The sequence below is a fragment of the Lepisosteus oculatus genome, chromosome 7 (assembly GCF_040954835.1).
Source record: "Lepisosteus oculatus isolate fLepOcu1 chromosome 7, fLepOcu1.hap2, whole genome shotgun sequence".
NCBI lineage: Eukaryota > Metazoa > Chordata > Actinopteri > Semionotiformes > Lepisosteidae > Lepisosteus > Lepisosteus oculatus.
The window spans coordinates 41659511-41678418 of record NC_090702.1 but is presented as its reverse complement, the minus strand read 5'-3'; the positions used below and the strand labels follow the sequence as shown (position 1 = coordinate 41678418).

The 18908-nt window shown below is 36.5% G+C and overlaps 1 protein-coding gene across 3 annotated transcripts in view; it reads left to right on the top strand.

Annotated features, from left to right (window-relative positions):
- Nucleotides 1-16539, top strand: part of camk1da (calcium/calmodulin-dependent protein kinase 1Da) — a 134739-nt gene extending 118200 nt beyond the window's left edge. For all 3 annotated transcript variants that reach the window (XM_006633352.3, XM_015352379.2, XM_069192522.1), the window contains 5 exons: nucleotides 2892-3004; nucleotides 5338-5416; nucleotides 6748-6835; nucleotides 9179-9320; nucleotides 10279-16539. In XM_006633352.3, the coding sequence (XP_006633415.1) occupies nucleotides 2892-3004; nucleotides 5338-5416; nucleotides 6748-6835; nucleotides 9179-9320; nucleotides 10279-10409 (553 nt within the window). In that variant the 3' untranslated portion in view covers nucleotides 10410-16539. The remainder of the gene's footprint in view (nucleotides 1-2891; nucleotides 3005-5337; nucleotides 5417-6747; nucleotides 6836-9178; nucleotides 9321-10278) is intronic.
- Nucleotides 16540-18908: the final 2369 nt, after the last annotated feature.

Genomic DNA, 18908 nt, shown 5'->3' with positions numbered 1-18908 from the left:
TATTACCCTGGTGTTCTTGGCTCTTTTCTACATTCTGCATTGTTTGAATCTGTCCAGATGTTTCTGAGGTTTGAATCAGGTACACTCAAGCCTCTCAAAGCTTCTTGGGAAGCAGATCCTACTGGACCTCCATCTTTTTCCCCATCTACAATATCACTATAGAATAGATGATAAGGCATCCTCTTCTATTGTCTTTCTGACCCTGCAGCGTACATTTAGAGACATTATTCTGATGGAACCAAACATGAGGGAATGCATCTTTCAGCAGGTTGCACAGATATTGGAAAGTCAAGGATAAATCATGCAGGACCAAAATAACAGGTAGCATAGGGTTGAGGGGGCTCTGGGAGGTGACTTGGATCCACAGAAGAAAAAAGCTGGGTGCTCTGAGAAAGGGTGAGACTTAAGAAGTGTAGGAGGTGATACTAAACTGGACTTTATTTCTGTGTAATTGCTGTTGTGTATGATACAGAATTGAATGCAGACATTAAGCACGAAGAATAAGCTTTCATTTGGATTGACTCCATGTTAACAGCACACAATCTAACAAATGTCTTACCTGTAAAAGTAATAAGAGCTTTACAAGTATCTTATCTTAAAACTGAGTCTGGAAAATGTTATCACTATTCTTCAGCTCTGTCGCTTGTAAGACTTTAATTAACTAAGCAGAGCAAATGTTTCTAGCATGCCAGTTTCTGGAGTACATATGAGCCTGCACAGCCAGGTGGCCTTAAGATCCTCACAAGGCTATATAAGGATAAGTGCAGGTGAATGAAAGTTTAAGAAGCTAATTGCTTTGCCAAATTGGACTAGTCTTGGAGTACACATTTTTTTTTTCCGTTTTTCTTTCTGTTCTGCTGATGGCCATTTTCATCCAGTAGTCCTCCATCTTATTCAAGCAAAATAAAAAATGCCCGCAGAATGCATTAGAAATCAGATGTACTGTCAGTCCTGGCCTTAGAGAAGAACCTACTGTAATCACGAGTTTTTCTTATATTTATGTGTTTATGTAATCTGCATTTCCTAAATGTTAAGTGCAAGCTTTATTTTATGTCAGGGCAACTTCTCATCGAATTTGTATGCTTGTATTTTTAATACTCCAGACAAAAGTGTCCCTGCAACAGAAATTTGGATAAATCGCAGTCATGTAGACAGTTGGTTACAAGACAGCTCCCAATTCCCAGATCTTAGCACAATCACAGAAAAGAGAAAAAAATATTTATATCACAAGATCTTTTGAAAAAGCCTGAAATATCAGTCTGTTGACTTTGGCTGTAATTGTCTTGGGCTTGGATATACAGTAGTAAAAAATGCATGTAAAAATACTTTTTGTTTTTGTCTTTTTTTACTGCATATTCTCTATTTTCATTGTATTAGTCATATTAAAATACATATTTGTCACTCAGTGCATTACTTTTACCTTCTTCCAAAGGAACAGAAAAGCCTAAATTTATAACAGCTGGTGATAAGGAAAATCACTAAGATTTAGTTCATTTGAAAAATACATAATATACAACAAAATGATCTACTATCTATTTATAATAGAAGGAAGGAAGTTTCTCGGGGATATATACTATATGTATATAAATGGCAGCATGCATATTTAAGGATATATAAAATGCAGATTTGAAGAAAAATATATTTGTTCTTTGATTTTGTAAGTATGACACTGGTGTAATGTTGTTCTTACAAACCTCATACATTATAGAACAATTTTGTTTCTGCCTTGTAATTTCTTTTCCCCTTTTAAGTTTCTAAGAGTACTGTGTTCAAATCTCTCTTTGATATTGACTTCTCATAATTAGCATTGTAAGGCTCACTAAAGCCACTTCAGGTGTGAAGATTGCTTTTGTAGGCAGGAAAAATAATTTTCTTCTTCACAACTGACTGAAGTTAATATCTTTCATATTTGACTGAATGTGTAAACATAAAAAATATATAACCAATTCTACTTCATTCATGCAGAAAATTATATTCCTGCATGAATGAATATCACTGCATACAGTTTATTACTAGTTTATTAATGCTCTTTTACCAATTAAGAGGTAGCTTTATAGTACTACTTCTTAATTTAACCATGTGTACTACAAATAGCTAGATGTAAAGAAATTCTGGTTTGTAACATTTTGTGCTGCCATTTGTATTTACTGTATAGAACATATACAGAGAGTTCTATGTGTACATAAATACAAAAAAAAAGGATTTGATTTAGTAAAATTGTATACATTAAGGAAGTTGTTTCAGATTTCCTGGGTGAGCCAGCAATCTAGGGTGCAGGCCCTGTGAACAAAAACATTAATACCAGTGCTAAATATAGCTGACTGGAAATAATAGAATGTCTTTGTTGAATACTCTTTGGATAGTGTATATTTATTTACTCTACAGAAGCACTTTTAACATTTTATCTCCATTTCTTTTCGTGGGAAATTTGTTGCGGTCCTTACAGATTTAAAAACAAATGTTATTCTGCAGTTTCCAGATGTGGTCCCAGCAATTATTATGTGATTATCTAATTTCTACTTTGCAGACTAACTTTGCAACACAGGTGTCTCCTGGACCTCATCAGCACTCAGACATGTAATTCCACCCTATCCACTCTAGTCCTGATACTGTATCTCTCTCAGCTGCATACAGCTTAGAAAACAATTTTAAAATGCCCCAGACTAGCCAGTGAAAAATGTCTTCCTGTCATCAAACTGTGTAGTATGAAAGCATTTTCATTCAGCAATGGAAAAAAAGACTAATCTTTTTTGAAAGAATTTTGTAAGGAAGGTCAAAATCATGTTATGCACTATAACACAATTATCAAAGCTGAGCATCATCATTAACATTTGGAATATAAAATCTGTTCTTTTTTGCCTTTTTGTGACGTACAATCCTTTTTTTTCTAGGTTGTGTGGTTACCCCCCCTTCTATGATGAAAATGACTCTAAGCTTTTTGAACAGATTTTAAAAGCTGAGTATGAGTTTGATGCTCCATACTGGGATGACATATCAGATTCAGGTAGGTTGTGGTTTGCATATTAGACAACACAATACAAATACAGTAAACTAAATGTTGGATGTACAATGTATTTTGCAATAGGAAATTGGTTGATACCAGCAAACTGAAATATAATGATCCAGCAACTACGAATGTTTTTTTTTCACTGCATTTTTGATTCCAGGAGTTTATTTAAATCTTGCATTGTATACTGTGTCTAAACCTGAAAAAGCCCACTGATCTGATTTAGCTTCAAGTCCTGAGCTGTCTTTCCGTCTGACACTACATTGAGATGCCCCAAAGCAGAAAGTACAATAGCCGCTAGTACAGTATACACCATCTGCTAGGGCCCTGAAGTTAATATGGACTGAGAATTGGGAACAGAAAACTGGCTACTATAGCTCAGAGACACTGCATTGCCTGGACAAACCACACTTCCCATAAACACCGGAGGCCAACTTGCTGAAGTGTGTCTACGTCACAGTGGCAGTGTCAGTAGTGACATCCTGCATGTCTTTCCCAGGAACCGGTAGAGTCAATCCATATGGGATCGCGTATTTAAAGGTTTATTTTCTGAAAATGAGAGAATATGAGAGAGGATAGTATACAGATGTTTTCTCAGGATGGCACAGGATACATGAATGGCAGATAGTAGCAGGAAACTAACTGGCAACCTGCGTGAGGACACAACTCCCATTCCCTGTGCCCTGACCTTGCCACCTGGTTACACATGTACTATAGGGTACTTACACTCACACAAGAAGATAAGAAATGTCTACAAATGAGAAGGAGCCATTTTGTTTAGTAGTTAAGTAACTAAGTTAATCTAAAATTTTGTTTAGCCATTTGGGCCCTAACCACCTGTCTGGGAAGCCACATTAACATTTTACTAACTTGGTAAATGAGCGATTCATATCTTATAGTTTTTAACAACATATCCTATAATCTGTAAGAAGACAGAAGTTGTACTACTGTGCATTCTGTGATAATGTAACATAAAATGTAAGGTCTCGTTTTTAATTGTTTCTTTTACAAAAATCAATTTTTACTTTGGTCTGTTTTTTTTTTTTATATGATCAGTAAAAAAAGTGCTGAAACTTCACATGAATCTGATTCATGAAAATAGTTGGTAATTGTTCACAGAAACCTGGAAAATATGCAACAAACACAAAATGTTTGTCTCAGATTGTATGTAGATAAACAGAACTTCATCATTTGAACTTCAGTTCCTTTTAAAGAAATGGTTACAGTTCTGTTGCAGCCAACCACATAAAATATTAATAGATTTAGCATGCTACAAAACAACTGTATCCAAATGATATGATAGAATAATTCCCATATGATATATGCACCATTATGTAAACTCTACAATATGTAAAACCTATTTGGAATAAGTCCCAGATATAGTACTCTTCATTTCACTTAAAACATTACCTGAGCCATATGGTCTGTAGTCTGGCAGTGCTCTTTGCTGAAGTCAGAGCTAAGGAATTCAGTACATTTGAAATGGGTAGTGAAGGCTACTGATTTACACCCTCCAGATTTCCACTCATTTAAATTGCAATTTGAATACCACTCAAGACTTTGAAATTAGGCTCAGACCACTAACCAGCAGGCCTGAAACTTCAGGACTAATCAGTAGCTGCTTGTTGCCAGTAAAGAAAATAAAAAACAAGGTCTGCATTTACAGGAAAAGAAGCTGACGGATAAGGTAGGCATGCAATAAACAGACTTGGATCAGTTTTGTGGGCACAGATCCGAGTCCTGTTTGTAAGCCAAGACTTGGAGACAGTCCATCTTCACATTAAACAATCAGAACTCCTTCTTTCCTGTTTGTTAAAGGGAACCTACTGCAAAACATGATTTTTTATGAGAATCAAAAGGTTAAGATTCGTAAATATCAATAATGTGTCTAGCCACATTTGCAATAGGAATACATCTTTGGACATACATACTGTATCAGTTCATATACATTTATTCTTACTGATTTTAGCTCACTTCCTGATTGTTCTTCACCTGCCTGTGCTTTTGAGGATTCCAAGTGCAAATGGATTGTTAACCCAGGTGCTCAGGACACCCATACTCTAGCACCACTAGTCATGCTGAAAATTATATAAGCCAAACAGTGTGAGTAAATGGTATGTTTGATTCTGCAAAAGTTCCATCAGCTTCATTGACCAGTTATTATAGAAAAATGTGGTCCCTTGAAGCTGTTCCTTCATTTTCTCCTCTGTTTTACAAGTCCCTGATTAACCATGTGTGTCTGTTGAGTTGTTTGCTTTGCATAATTCTTCTTTGAATTGAGTATAATTTGGATAATACACAATTAACAATGAGAAACACTTGTTTTCCAGCTAAAGATTTTATTAGCAGTTTGATGGAGAAGGATCCCAATAAAAGATACACGTGTGATCAGGCACTGCGACACCCCTGGTGAGTGACCGTCTGGGCTCATACCTGAGCTCATGGGGTCCTGAGGTGACTCGTGCATTAAAAATCCTTTCTGAATGAATACCTTCCAATTACTAGTCTGCACATTATCTATTTTATTGATATGAGTGAACAGTTAAGAGTGGTGTCTAAAGTGTTGTCAAGTAAAAGTTTACTACAAATATCCTGGGAAGGTAAAATGGTACCATGGGTGCCAACTTTTCAAATTTGCGGTGGGAGAAATTCCAACCTCCCCACTCCCCCCCGTGATGTTTTCAGTTACTGTAGATATAAAATTGCTAAGTGTCATTTAATAGTGGGGTAGTTCTTCATGTATCATCACCACCATAAACATAAGAAAGACTTAGACTTCAAAATGGTATAAAATGGTACTGTACATGCATCATGAAACTTGTATCACATAAATTAAAATCTAGGTGAAATTTAGTGAAAGGCTGTTCAGTCCTAGAAAAGATTTGAAAGGTCTGAAGCAACATATAATTCTATGTGTATCTAGGTCCTGCAGTTTGGATACTGAGTTATAAAACTGCCGTGACTAAAACTGAAATGACTGTGAGTTTTTTACATTGAAAATGTAGTATCCAAAGCAACGGAAACAACAAATATCTAAAGTATATTCAGCTTTCAGTTCATTGAGTAGTTTTTAATTTGGAGATTTGTTATTCACCCTGTTATTGAGTTGGTTTCATCACTTTCTATCTTTGTACCTCTCAGACAAAAAGTATGCCTGGGAATGTTTAAGCAGCACCATCTGCCAATAACCAGTTAGTGTAAGCAATACGTGCTGGGAAAGTGGATGAAATTGTGCTTAGATCATTTTGTCCTAACCAGTAACAACACATTGTTCACAACAGCCTGCCAGAAGACAATGCTACTGAACATGCATTTGGGTCGTGTTTTGTATATGGGTCACCCATATTGGGTCATATATCTATTTTTGTTCTACAGGAGACATAACAGTTTCAATTCAATCAGCTCCACCAAAGCACTAAAAAGAAACAATTGACCTTTATTTGTTGAGGTATAAACACTAATCACAAATTGTAATTTGCAATAGTTATAAGCAATGAAGCCAAATTATTTCTTCACAATTTTATTTCACACAAATATGTCAAATCTTTTCAAACCTGAGCCAAATCAGATATTGGCCATCTATAGACTCGTTGTAAATTCCATAATAATTATTTTAAAAATTCTATTATTGGTATTTTATCACAATAATATTAGTAGGTGTCAGTGTGCATGTATTACTATATACTCTAAAGCAGAATACAGTTGTTAGTATAGTTACCATGATTTCTGTCTTGTTTCAGGATTGCTGGAGATACAGCTCTCTGCAAGAACATTCATGAGTCTGTTAGTCGACAGATCAGAAAGAACTTTGCAAAAAGCAAGTGGAGGGTATGTTTGTGATGTGAATACCTAATTACTGTAGGCAAAATCACTGATGTCTTGTTTCCTTTTTTTGTTTTCTTACACTGATCTTTTTCTGTATGTCACAATGAAATGTATAAGGCTGAGCTGTTCATGTTTAGACCAATATAAGCTCATATTTAAATGGAAGTTCTTTACTGAAGTTCAGGAGGGATAATGACAGACAAGCCAATCTCACCCTGCTGTTAGAAATCACAATCATTACTGACTTTCACTATATATATATATAGAACTCTTGCACACGTCTCTTCTCACTTTTGTTCCATTCATTCTATAAGTGAACCAGGCTTCATACAACAGGTGGGAAAGAGAAAAGATGAGAGAACAGAAAAAATATGTTCTTGTTTCACATTTGCCTTAGATTTTTATTGCATTTTTGTAACTTTCATTTTATATGTGGACCATGTTCCAAACAACAAGCAGAAAAAGCAAAAATCAGACAGAACAAAAAAAATGTGCTTTTTGTTGTGCATTTATCGTGGATTTTTATGACATTCATTCTGTATATGGACCGTGGTTCAAACAGGCAGGAAAGCGAATATACTACTTGTTTCACATTCTCCTCACATTTTTATCACATTTATTCTACCCATGGACCGTGCTCCAAACAACAAACAGGAAAAGCTAAAAAAAAGACAGAACAGAAGAGAAAAATATGCTACTTGTTTCACATTCGCCTCCTACATTCACCTTGCATTATTATACAGGAAATCAGGGAAGTGAAAAAAATGCTGTTTGTCTCACATTTGCCTCATGCATTATTCATCTATACATGGACCATGCTTCTCAGAATTGCAAGCATCACACCTTCTTACTTTGTGTTCTTTATTTTTAATCTCTTCTTATTCTCCTGCAATGCCTTCTGCTTCTGTTCCCTGGCATCCAACATGGCCCTGGGTTCCTCACTCTTGGCCCTGCTGCTCCTGATGTCATCTCCACCCTGTTTTTTTTCCAACATCTTAGCTCCGTTTCAGTCAGTAGTCGCCCTACAGTTTAGACTATCCCTGGCATCCAACTCAGCCCTGGGTCTGTCTGGCATCCCACAGTTTTAACTTTCCCAGGCATCCAACTCAGCCCTGGGTCTGTATGGCATTCTACAGTTCAAACTTTCCCTGGCATCCAACTCAGCCCTGGGTCTGTCTGGCATCCTACAGTTTAAACCTTCCCAGGCATCCAACTCAGCCCTGGGTCTGCCTGGCATCCTACAGTTTAAACTTTGTCTGGTGTCCTACCTCCTGCTCAGTCAGTAGGCATCCTATACGTATCCCCATTATATATATATTATATATGGAATATATACTATCCCCAGCATCCAACTCAGCTACAGTTACCTTACTCTGGGCCATTGCTGTTCCTGCTGCCAGTTCCTCGGTCCTGTGTTTCTCCAATGTCCTGGGTCTGGCTCAGCCAATAGGCATCCCACAGCTTTTAACGTCTGCCCTTTTCTTTTAACATAATGTACGTTTACATGTTCCTTCTGTCTGTTTCTGCATTGGTTTTGGGGTTCACTTGTTGCTTTTGGAGATTGAGCGTTCCAAGGGGTCCTCTCTCTTGAAAGCCATCTCCTTGGCCCCGGCTCAATTAGCAGGTGTCCTACAGCTTTTAATGTCTGCCTTCTCTTTCTGTCTTATCCTGCATTTCTGTCCTATGCCTCTACATTCCTTCCTTCTTTCTTTATGCACTGCTGGTTTCTAGATTAACTTGTTTCTTACTGGGCCACAAGCCTCCTCATCCTATGGACCAGAATGCTTATCACCAGGCAGATTACGCCTAAACTTACTATACATTAATATTCAATAAACATTCACAAAGCATCTGATTCTTGGATGTCTTTATTCCTAGTGAAATGAAAGTTCTTAACTGAAGTTTGGGAGGAGTAATGCCAGACATACCAGTCTCACTCAGCTGTTTTAAATCACAATCTTTACTGATTTTCAATATATGAAATCATTGTTGCACACGCCTCTTCTTGTCACATTCATCTCACTTCCGTCCCATCTTCACCTTTGTAGCTACCTCCTTGGTTAGCCCCTCTCTTTGAATGAGAGGTCAAGCCTCTTTGTCCTAAGGCCCGGGGGCTTCCTCTTAATCAAACCGGAGAAACCAAAACTTAGTATACTTAAATACTCGATAAATATGTTGTTATTCCATGTGATTTCAGTTTATACTGCAATATTTTTTATTATAATAATTATAATAATTTCAGTGGTTTATAGGTGTCATTTTCACCAGCACCTAAGTTTTTAAATCCTTACTGTACCCACTAGGGTACTTAATCATTCTCTATATTCTCATTCTCTTTATTTCCAGCAAGCCTTTAATGCCACTGCTGTTGTCAGGCACATGAGAAGACTGCACTTGGGAAGCAGTATAGAGGGCTCACACCAACAGAATCCTGGGACTGGCCCGCACCTTAACAGCCCTCCAACAGACACCACAGCTCGCAAGGATTGTAAGTGCTGTAGCCATTCGTTACTCTCACATGCAGAATGGGCATGACTAATGGGCATCGACTTAATGGAATACTCTGACAGAGATTTTGTGCAGGACTGTGTATTGATAATTTAACCTAATTATTCAAATTCTCAAACCATAGATGAGGTATTAAAATAATTTCAGGAGAGTCAAGATTTTAACAACGCAAGGCTGTTAAGACAATCGTAATTATTGTTGACTTTGTAAAGCGACGTGAACAATAATTACGATTCATTGAAGGATTTTGAAATGTCCGCATGGTATTTCACTCATATGATTTCTTTTCCTATCAACCCAGCTCCAAAAAGAGCCAGCTGACCTCAGTCTTTCAGATTCCAAACATGTGAATCACTCCACAATGTCTAACCAAATCTGCACTGCTTTTCAAAGAGCACATTTAAAATGTCAGCAAGCCCTGCTGGTGCTTAATCCTTGTTACAGGATCCTGCATTCCCTCCTACAAAAAGACAATATACTGTTTACTTTACACAATCACTGTTCTAATGAAAGTAGGCAAAGCTTTAGTTAATTTACCAGAGACAAAACCATTAAAGCCCAAGCGCAGTAGTGAACCACAGCTGTAATTGTAGCTTATGAAGACTTTTAATAATTTCAGTTAAATAAGTGAACGTTAGGAAAAAAGCCATTTTATTTTTAGAACAAGAATGCTGACAATTCATTTATGTATAAACAAAGTAATTATGTGGGATCCATTTAAAGCAGAGGCAAGATAAACAGAGAGGTACTGACACTTTCAACTGTATTATCTCATCAATCACTCGGTAAGAGTGTCACTGACGTTTTTTGGGCAGAGAAATTAGATAAAATCGACCCCTTTCGGGCCGTGCCCGTGAAGAGCAGCGAGGGCTGATTGCCATACGGAGGCTGCCGGTCTCTCTCTCTCTGAGCTCTCTCTCTCTTTTCCTCCCCCTCAGGTATGTCCCCCTCCACCCCCTGTAGCCTGGCATCTGCAGCTTCGTCCCCGTCCCCTGTGCTGTCCCCCATGGGGGCGGAGCACAGGCCGCGGCCCTCCACCGTCGCCACAGTGCACACCGGCGGCAAGTGACGGCCAGCCCTGTGCCGAGTCGCGCGGAAAGCCACGCCGCGCTGAGATGTGTCCCTGCATTCTCCAGGAGGCCTCATCCTGCCATGTGCACTAAAGCCTGGAAGGACTGGAAGAGCGCGAGACTTTTTATGGCCATATTTTCTACTGCAGCTACAAGAGAGTCTCATCTGTCATGGATCTTGTATTGAACTGCATCTTATGGGATTTGATTACTTTCCAGCTCTGTGCATATTCTGGTTAAAAAAAGAGGGTGTTATTTTTATTGTTTTTCTTATTATGTTTTGCTATCGTGTTTCTTTTAGTTTTCAGTTTTCGGAGTTTTAACTGGATTACCAGGTTTTTCAAGTGTTCTGTTTCGTAAATTGTGGTTTGGGGTTTTGTATGTTTTCAACGCTGATCTATGTGCTCAAGACAAGGAAGTGCTTTGGGGTATTGGAGGGGTATTTTTTCAACTAATTTATTTAATGCAGCTTTTGATGACTTTCAAAAGAGCTTTATCTGAACAGTTATATATCAGAGTAAGTCGCTATTGGCATTGATTTGCAAAGACATTTTTGGATTGTAAGCAGTTTAAGATCCCATAGTGGGGTCACAGCATTGTAAAATTTTGCATCTATGTTAATTGAAACATTAATATGTTTCGTTATTTTCTTACTTTGAAAAAAACTTTTATAATTCAATATATCAAAAAACCCTTTACATTATCTGTTTTTAGTCTCTGAAATCAGCTTTCAAAAGAGAGATAATTTAGGAAAAGATCTGTTTTACCCCACAGTTACAATAAATTCAGAGCTTAATTGAGATAGTGGCATTGCGTCCCATGTGATAATTGAAAAAGCCTTCTTTCATTTCAAAAGTGATAGCTCTCAGGGAAATGAGTAATAGCTGGGTTAGTATGTTGACTCAATATGGATGATAAATCCTGTATTGTGTGTGTATTCCCATGAAAGAATGACCATTAGGACTAGGCTTTCTCAGTCAAGAAGGCTGTGATTACTTTTACTCATGTTCTATTGCATTTCCTTCTTCTGTTTTTGCCGATAGTTACACTGACATTTTTTCTCATTAACCTTTAAAACTATTAAGAACAAAAAAGATATACCAATATACTTAAGTGCCAGTAGTGCTTTTGTCATATTTCTAATGATCCTTCAAAAATACAGTAATTGAAATGTATTTAATACATACACAGCATGTATGTGTTGCTCATTCTGGATATAGTTTCAAACGCAAATCAAAACTGAGAATTTGCACTGTGGTTGGTCAACAGCGGACTGGAATACTGATATTTGAGCACAGAACACATTCTGTCTTTTTTGTTACCTTTTCATTCTACCCGTAACACTTTACTATGCACAAGAAAGAAATGTGTGTTTCTTTTTTAGCTCTTCTGTGCTCACCCCTGACTGTATACAAGGCCATGTTTGTGAGCTCTGCATCTACTCATTTTAGGTGCACTGCAACTTAAGTCCCCTTCACCAAAACCTCATTTCACAACTCAGTGCATTCCATCTCCTGCAAACTGCCCCCACGACGTCAGCACTACTGAGGTATAAAAATCTCCGAGGGCTTGGTTTCACAGACCAACTATTCTACTCGACACGTTTACGTTAACTTACGTTAGATATTCCAAGATCAGGGCTAATTGGGGTCTGTGAAACCACTGTTAAGTGTTTCCATAAATTAAAAAATATATTTTATTTTTTTACCAGAAATATATTTCTTAGTTTCTTTTCTTTTGCAAAAGTTTTATGTATTTTTTTGTAAATCACTGATTAAATATATGTATTAAAATTCTATTGAATTATCACTGTTAACATGAGGGCATATTAGCCTCGCTTTTCTTTTTTTCCTTTAAAAAAACCTCAGTCCAGCTATATACTGTATCACAGTATCTAACATGCAGTTAGATTAATGGAGTAAAAATAACACTGTAAAGTATAGTTCCAAATAGTAACAATATATTGAGTTGTAAACTATTGTATATTTTAGTAATTTAATTCTATGGCTGAAACAGGCCTGCTTAGAAGAAAAAAAAAACTAGCTTTGTTTTATTGTGTAATATTTTTTTTTTCAAATATTAGCTGTGTTTGGTAACAGTTTTGTTTTGTAAATGAAGGCAAAATGCAACAATCATTGGACTTACCTATCCTTTAGCTCTCAGCAGCTTATTGAATGACATTTACCTTTTTATCTATTTTTCACAGTTACAGATAGTTTTGTGACTACACAACCTGATAAATATTAGATTGATAATCTTCTGCAAACGTCATATGCACATAAAGAATGAAGTAATGTCCTTTTTTATTATTGGGCTTATTTATTGAGTGAGTGGAGGGCAAAAGGTTATTAGGATTAATTTCTCAGCAAGGTTTTTTTAACGATTTACTTTCTTTAATTATTTAAATTTTAAATGCCCAGATTACATTCATATCCCATCACATTAAACTCTCATTAATTGTCAGTATATATTGTATACAACGTAAACTGAAAAATACTTTGATGATTCTGTCTCCTGTGTAAGTAACATACAGTACAAGAGGATGTACAGTCATTCTAATGTTTCAGCCTTCAGTTAGTATGCACAAGTGTGGAGATCCTTTATGAGATGTGAACATTACTGCCATCATGTTCTATCAGTAACTGGCACATAGTGATAAGATGTGTTTTGGTCTGGCAGAATTAGGCAAGTGTCATGTTTCAGTGATGTACTGTATTTGGTTTTAGTGCACAGTACTGAATAGTGGGTGATGCTACTCTGCCACTTGCAAATTGTGTATTTTGATACCTCATTTGTTTCCTTTGTGCTTTTATGAACTGCTATATAAAATACAGAAAGCTAAAGCCCTCACTTCCAGTGATGCAGCTACCCTTTTGTTACCTACGGTGTGGGCTGTAAAAAGTACATCTTATTCATGCCTATGAAGGGCAGAATCTGCACTGTGCAAAACTAATACCCTAAACTAATACATCGTCCTAAAGTCATATTGTTCTCTACGTAGTATTAAGACAAAGTCACTCTGTATTATAAATAAATTCAGTTACTGTATTTAGAATTGTAACAGGGATCAACTGGAGATTAATTTTAGTTCTTTAACTAATCCTGCCAATATCCATTAAGTTGGCTTTTAATGGAAGATGACAGACTCAGAGCTGACAAGCCATTTTCTCATCTGAGATGGGATTCCTGAAGTGCAGTAGTGGTTTCAGAGTTAAGACTGCCCGATATATCAAAATGAAATTGGGAATTTGTTATTCACCCCTTAATTTAAAATCACAAGCTGCAGGCATGTGTAGGCTCCCCAAACAGTAAATAATGGTAATAAGATTTCATTATTTGCTGTTATCACTGGGATTGTCTCTGCTCTCCCCTTTTCACAGATGAAAAGAAAGTTTTAGCCAGCGCTTCGGTGTTCTGTTGAGATTTTTCCTTGGAGATTGTGGTATATTTGGGAGCTGCTAGCCCAGAACTTTGGGAAGCTCAACATGACAGGTGCTACAGTATGTAAACGAACATAAAGGTCAGAATCAGAGGAGCCCATTCTGCCCTTCCAGCACAAAGCTCAAATGTACTGTAACATGTCTGATAGTCGGTGGTGAGGATACACATACTGTATCAGCTAACCACCGTCTTGTCAGTCACTCTGAATCTTTGGGCAAATGTACTGTATTTCAAAGAGGCTGCCTTTCGCCAACTACACCAGCACGTTTCAGTGTGCTGTATTTTTATCATCCCAAAAAACTGAAGCAGAATCTGTGTAATTACAGTTAATGTGTTCCCCTCACCTACCTAGTAAGTAATACTGCCTATGAAAAAAGTGGCATGCACAGCATTAAGTATAAGATTTTTGCGGACGATGTTTTTGTTTAAGTGGTGTCAAAGGAAACTGTTAATACTGAAACAATTTGAAATTGTTCAAATAAATTGAGATCTGCTAAGCACCTATTAAACCAATTTAGTTTGTTCTCATGTGTGAGTGAGCTGTGTGTGTGCTGTCTCCCCTAATAGTATCTAACATAACAAACACTATTGAAGTACCAAGTGTCTAGTATTGAAAACCTGAAAGGGCATCATTCCTGGTTTTTAATGATCACTATTAAATACCAAGTAACCAATTAATTGTTACTGAAACAGATGCCCTTAACGTGGCAGAAAACGTGCCATGCCTAGATCATTATGAGACCCTGTTTGAAATATAGCTGAATATATAAAATCTTCATTGCCATCGGCTTGTCATTCATCCGTTCAAGCAGACACCCCAACAGCTTTTAGAGCATCTTCTGAGCACATCTGTGCTGTTCAAGATGATTAGTGCAGCAACGGCCATCGTTTCAATGCGTTTCATGTGCTTTTAAACTGCTAATGTATCTACAAATGTTCTCAAGTGTTTCATACTATTTTCAATGTTATAACTTTCTTTCTTTTTTAAAGTGTTGGTCAATTCAAAGTTTTCTGTACTATTCCCATTTAGCTAAAACAACTGCTTTTTATGTTAGTTTGTAGCTATAAAGATCAATGTCAATTTTAATTGCTAACCAAAGAAAATTTGCAGAATAGTCAAAAGAGCAGTTGGTTACCATTGAGGTGAACTACTGACTGCTGATGGATTTCCCTGTTTTAAAGCATAAAAGTGCTACAATGTATAAACATTAAGGGCTGACTTGAAATGGCAATCGTAACTTAGTCCAAATATCACATCCCACATTGTCTATGACCTCGGACAGAAACGGGAAGTGCACACTGCTGGCGTTTCTTTTTCTTTTTTGCTTTTAATCACAGCTAAAAAAACAAATGAAAAGATCTATAATTTAAACAAATGCATGACTGCATGAGCCAATGAAAGATGTTTCAAAATATAGAGAATTTACCGCTGTCTTAATATTGTACATTCCAGACCAAGACACTGTTTTATTGTGTTTTTCTTAATTGCAACAGCGTTGTGTTGTTACTGTATGTTCAGAACTTGTACTGCTGAGTATGTTGAACACTGGTTGTCCTTGGTTTTTCTTCCATTATTAAACGTGTTGTTTTAGGCTATCTCATTTTTTATTTAATTCAGAAAAATCATTCTGTTGATCTTAACTCTATGTTTTTCAGAAATAAATCATGTGTTGTTAAATGTTGTAAATCTGTTGATAATGTTTTCAAACAGGAAAGCTCTGAGAATGGTGTATGAATGTCTGTTAGCTGGTATAAGCGCAGGCTGTATTAGAAATGAATGTTGGATCTGTATTCAAGGAATTTCAGTTCGGCTAGCTTTCCTAAATATCATGCATATCTTAATGCATACTGTATGCAGCCTAGTTTCATATTATTACAAAATTAGCCAAAATATAATTTTAGCTTTCTTAAGAATTCTTTTCATTTTATTAAACATTTCAAATTGTTTGGATATAATGGCAAGTTATACATGCATTCAGTAACTTTTTACTAATGTTTTAAAGCTCTGGGACATGCTAGGTCCCAAAGCTCTTTCAAAGAGTTGTTGTAGAAATGAATTTGTCCATGCAGATTTTCTTCAAGGTTAAGAAAATGTACAGGTAAAAGGCGCTAAACTGTTTTTTCCAGTAAAGTAGGATGTTTGAGTGGTCCGAGCAATCCCTAATACATAATATTGTCACACTAAATTCCTGAGTATTGTACATTTAATTCACAGACTTCTTTTTCTGGGAATCTGACATCTGTGCACAGTAGAAATGCTTGTAAAAGATATTAATGATCAGTGGGTGAACTGATCCCATATGCTTTATAAGAATTTTCATGACATGCAAGCATGTTTAAGTGCTTAATCTTCAAGCCCAGAAGTATTGGTCCACCTGATATACATCCATACATATATAAATATATAATAAAAGAATACAGCACCAACAAAAAACAGAGGTCTTGTGATTGCTACATTTTCATAGCGATACTGTCCAAAATGAAATGAAATGTGAAGCATTTACTCTTTGCATGTAATAAAGATTATCACATTTTGAAGTGGCATTTACTGTGGTGTTGCAAATTGTTATGGGGCCTATATAGCAGATGCCTTTGACAATCATGTATACATATCGAAAATTTCTTATCATGATGAAAAGTAAGATGATAATGATTGTTTTTTCTCCAATAAATTCAGATTGATCATGACATGATGCCTTTTTTATTTCTAATGCTTGGGTAAGGTAGCATTGAAGAGGAAGTGCATTTTATCTTTAAATAATTATTCTAGATTAAATGATGGGAAAGGGACTGGGAATATATTTTACAGCAATCATAAATTAACCTGCTCGTGAAATCGCTCTTTAAATAATCATTCTTAAGGTTACAGTGCTCTGAGATTTAATGTTTTTACAACAGAATAATTACATGTACCCTATATGCAATTGCATTCTTGCAATTTAGATTCCTCTTGGCATATACAGATGGCAGCAAAAACTGAGGACTTCATTTCAAATTCAATTTAAAAACCACTTTCAAACATTTTTGCTTCTAATGCTCTGTGGCCTGGCAGTGCCACCTGCATTGCAATCCATATGGCTGCTCAGTGCCTGATTTTCTGACTAAGGTGACATTTCTGTCCCTAACCCAGTGTTCAGCCTTGTCTTCAGTGGCGTTCGGCACTCTCCTTAGGGGGAACAACTAACTGTACATGCTAACTACACACAGATTAAAAAAAAACTAAAATTGGCTAAAATTATACCAATGGAGTCCCAAGGAAAAGTTTAATCCATAATCTATAATGACTAGAAATGTTAGGGTTGGGAGGGCTTCAGTTTTTCATGCTGCATCTTGACATTGGCATACAGTAAGCCATTGATCAAGGATGTCAAGGCTAACCAATAAAAGCACTAAAAAATGAAAGTTCGTAAGTCTTGTTTAGTCTTGTCTTGTTTAACTAACATCTTCTTTGAACAAGCAAAAGTGTTGATGGAGACAAACACCACATGACAAACGTCTATTACCTCAAGGATCTGTATCAGAACTACTGATAGTAGTCTTTCTGACTTTTTTCCAGTGATCTCTTCTGATTCTGGTATTGCTATTGATTCTGGTATTGTCAGCCAGTCAGCCAAAACCAAAACAGGGTGATTGGGAAACATTGTAGAAGCTGGAAAGTAACTTGGTATACTGTAGATCACATTAAGGACTGGTTAAACACCTGGCATATGACAGTTACTGTAGACAAGCCAGGGTTTTGAATCTTCAAAGGCATTGATAAGTCTATTAGGGTACTGAAAATGGTTGAGAACGAATCATGAAACATGAACCAGAGCACAAAAATGGAAACTTTGTGGAAGTGCAATTGAACTAGAACAGGAGCCATTTCTTTGCACAAAGCATTGTGGAGGTCTACAACCAGCTAATCACACCGCTGAAGCTGTTACCCTGGCTTCATTCAAGAAATGGTTGAAAGAGGTTCTTGTATCACAAAATTACTAAAAAGACAAAACCACTAACCAAAACCGCATCTAATCAAACCAGCTAGATGGGTCCAAACAAACAGCCTCTTCTCAGTTATTATTACATTAATTCCTACATTATGTGCTTATGCCACTATTTAGAAATTGCCTAGAAAGTGAATATAAGCAACCCAATTCCCCTGACCTGAGCTATGTACTCAAGGAAGGGCTGTCAACATTGTTATTATCTTCTCTATGGATTATCACACTAAAAACTGGTTATGAAGGTATCAGAAATCTTTAAAAAATTAACTGTGAAACTATTTGGAACAAGAATTTTGAGTGGTGTTTGTGTTTGACCAGCTATAGACTAAAATACTCCCATCCCCAAAATGCAATTTCAGACAAAGATGGATTAGGAATGCCACATTTTTGCTCTGTATCATTCCTGGCTCCCCTTCAAAGTCAATATGTTTTTCCGTTTCCTACAGTATTTCTCTCCACAGCTCAGTTTAAACATAAATATTGAAACATTCTTCTCTGCTCACAGACATATTTTTGAGTCAATTGTGCATAAATAAATCTTTGAAGTTTATTACCAGATTGCCATTGTAACACGATTTGAAAAATGAAGATGGAAACATTTTTCTCTGAGCCCTGTGAGATGTGCACAGTCACTCAAGTTAAATGGACATAAAATGTCCCAGAGGACATCTGAGGAATGGAAAGCACATTAGAAAAACAAAACAAAAAACACTTGCAGGTCATTAGTTGCACCCTTCCTCTGAACTGTAAAATTAGAATTTTTTTAGAGGATTAATTTATATAATTGTTCACAAATGTTTCCTAAAGGCTTGATCACATTATAGTTAATAAGTAATGAAAAAACAAAAACTCAGTAGAGGAAAACGGTGAAGCAGTAGAATGGAGTAAAAATACTTCTAGTATAAACAATTCCTAGGTGCGCTTGCAAGTTCTCTATTATGTGCTTTCTATACAATGTCAAAAAGTGCAGACTGGATTTGTTTTTTCATTTTGACGACAGCTTTGCTAAAATGAATGAATCACTGCGTATGGACTATGCCCTGTTTGTTAAGGCTGGTTCGTACCATTTAT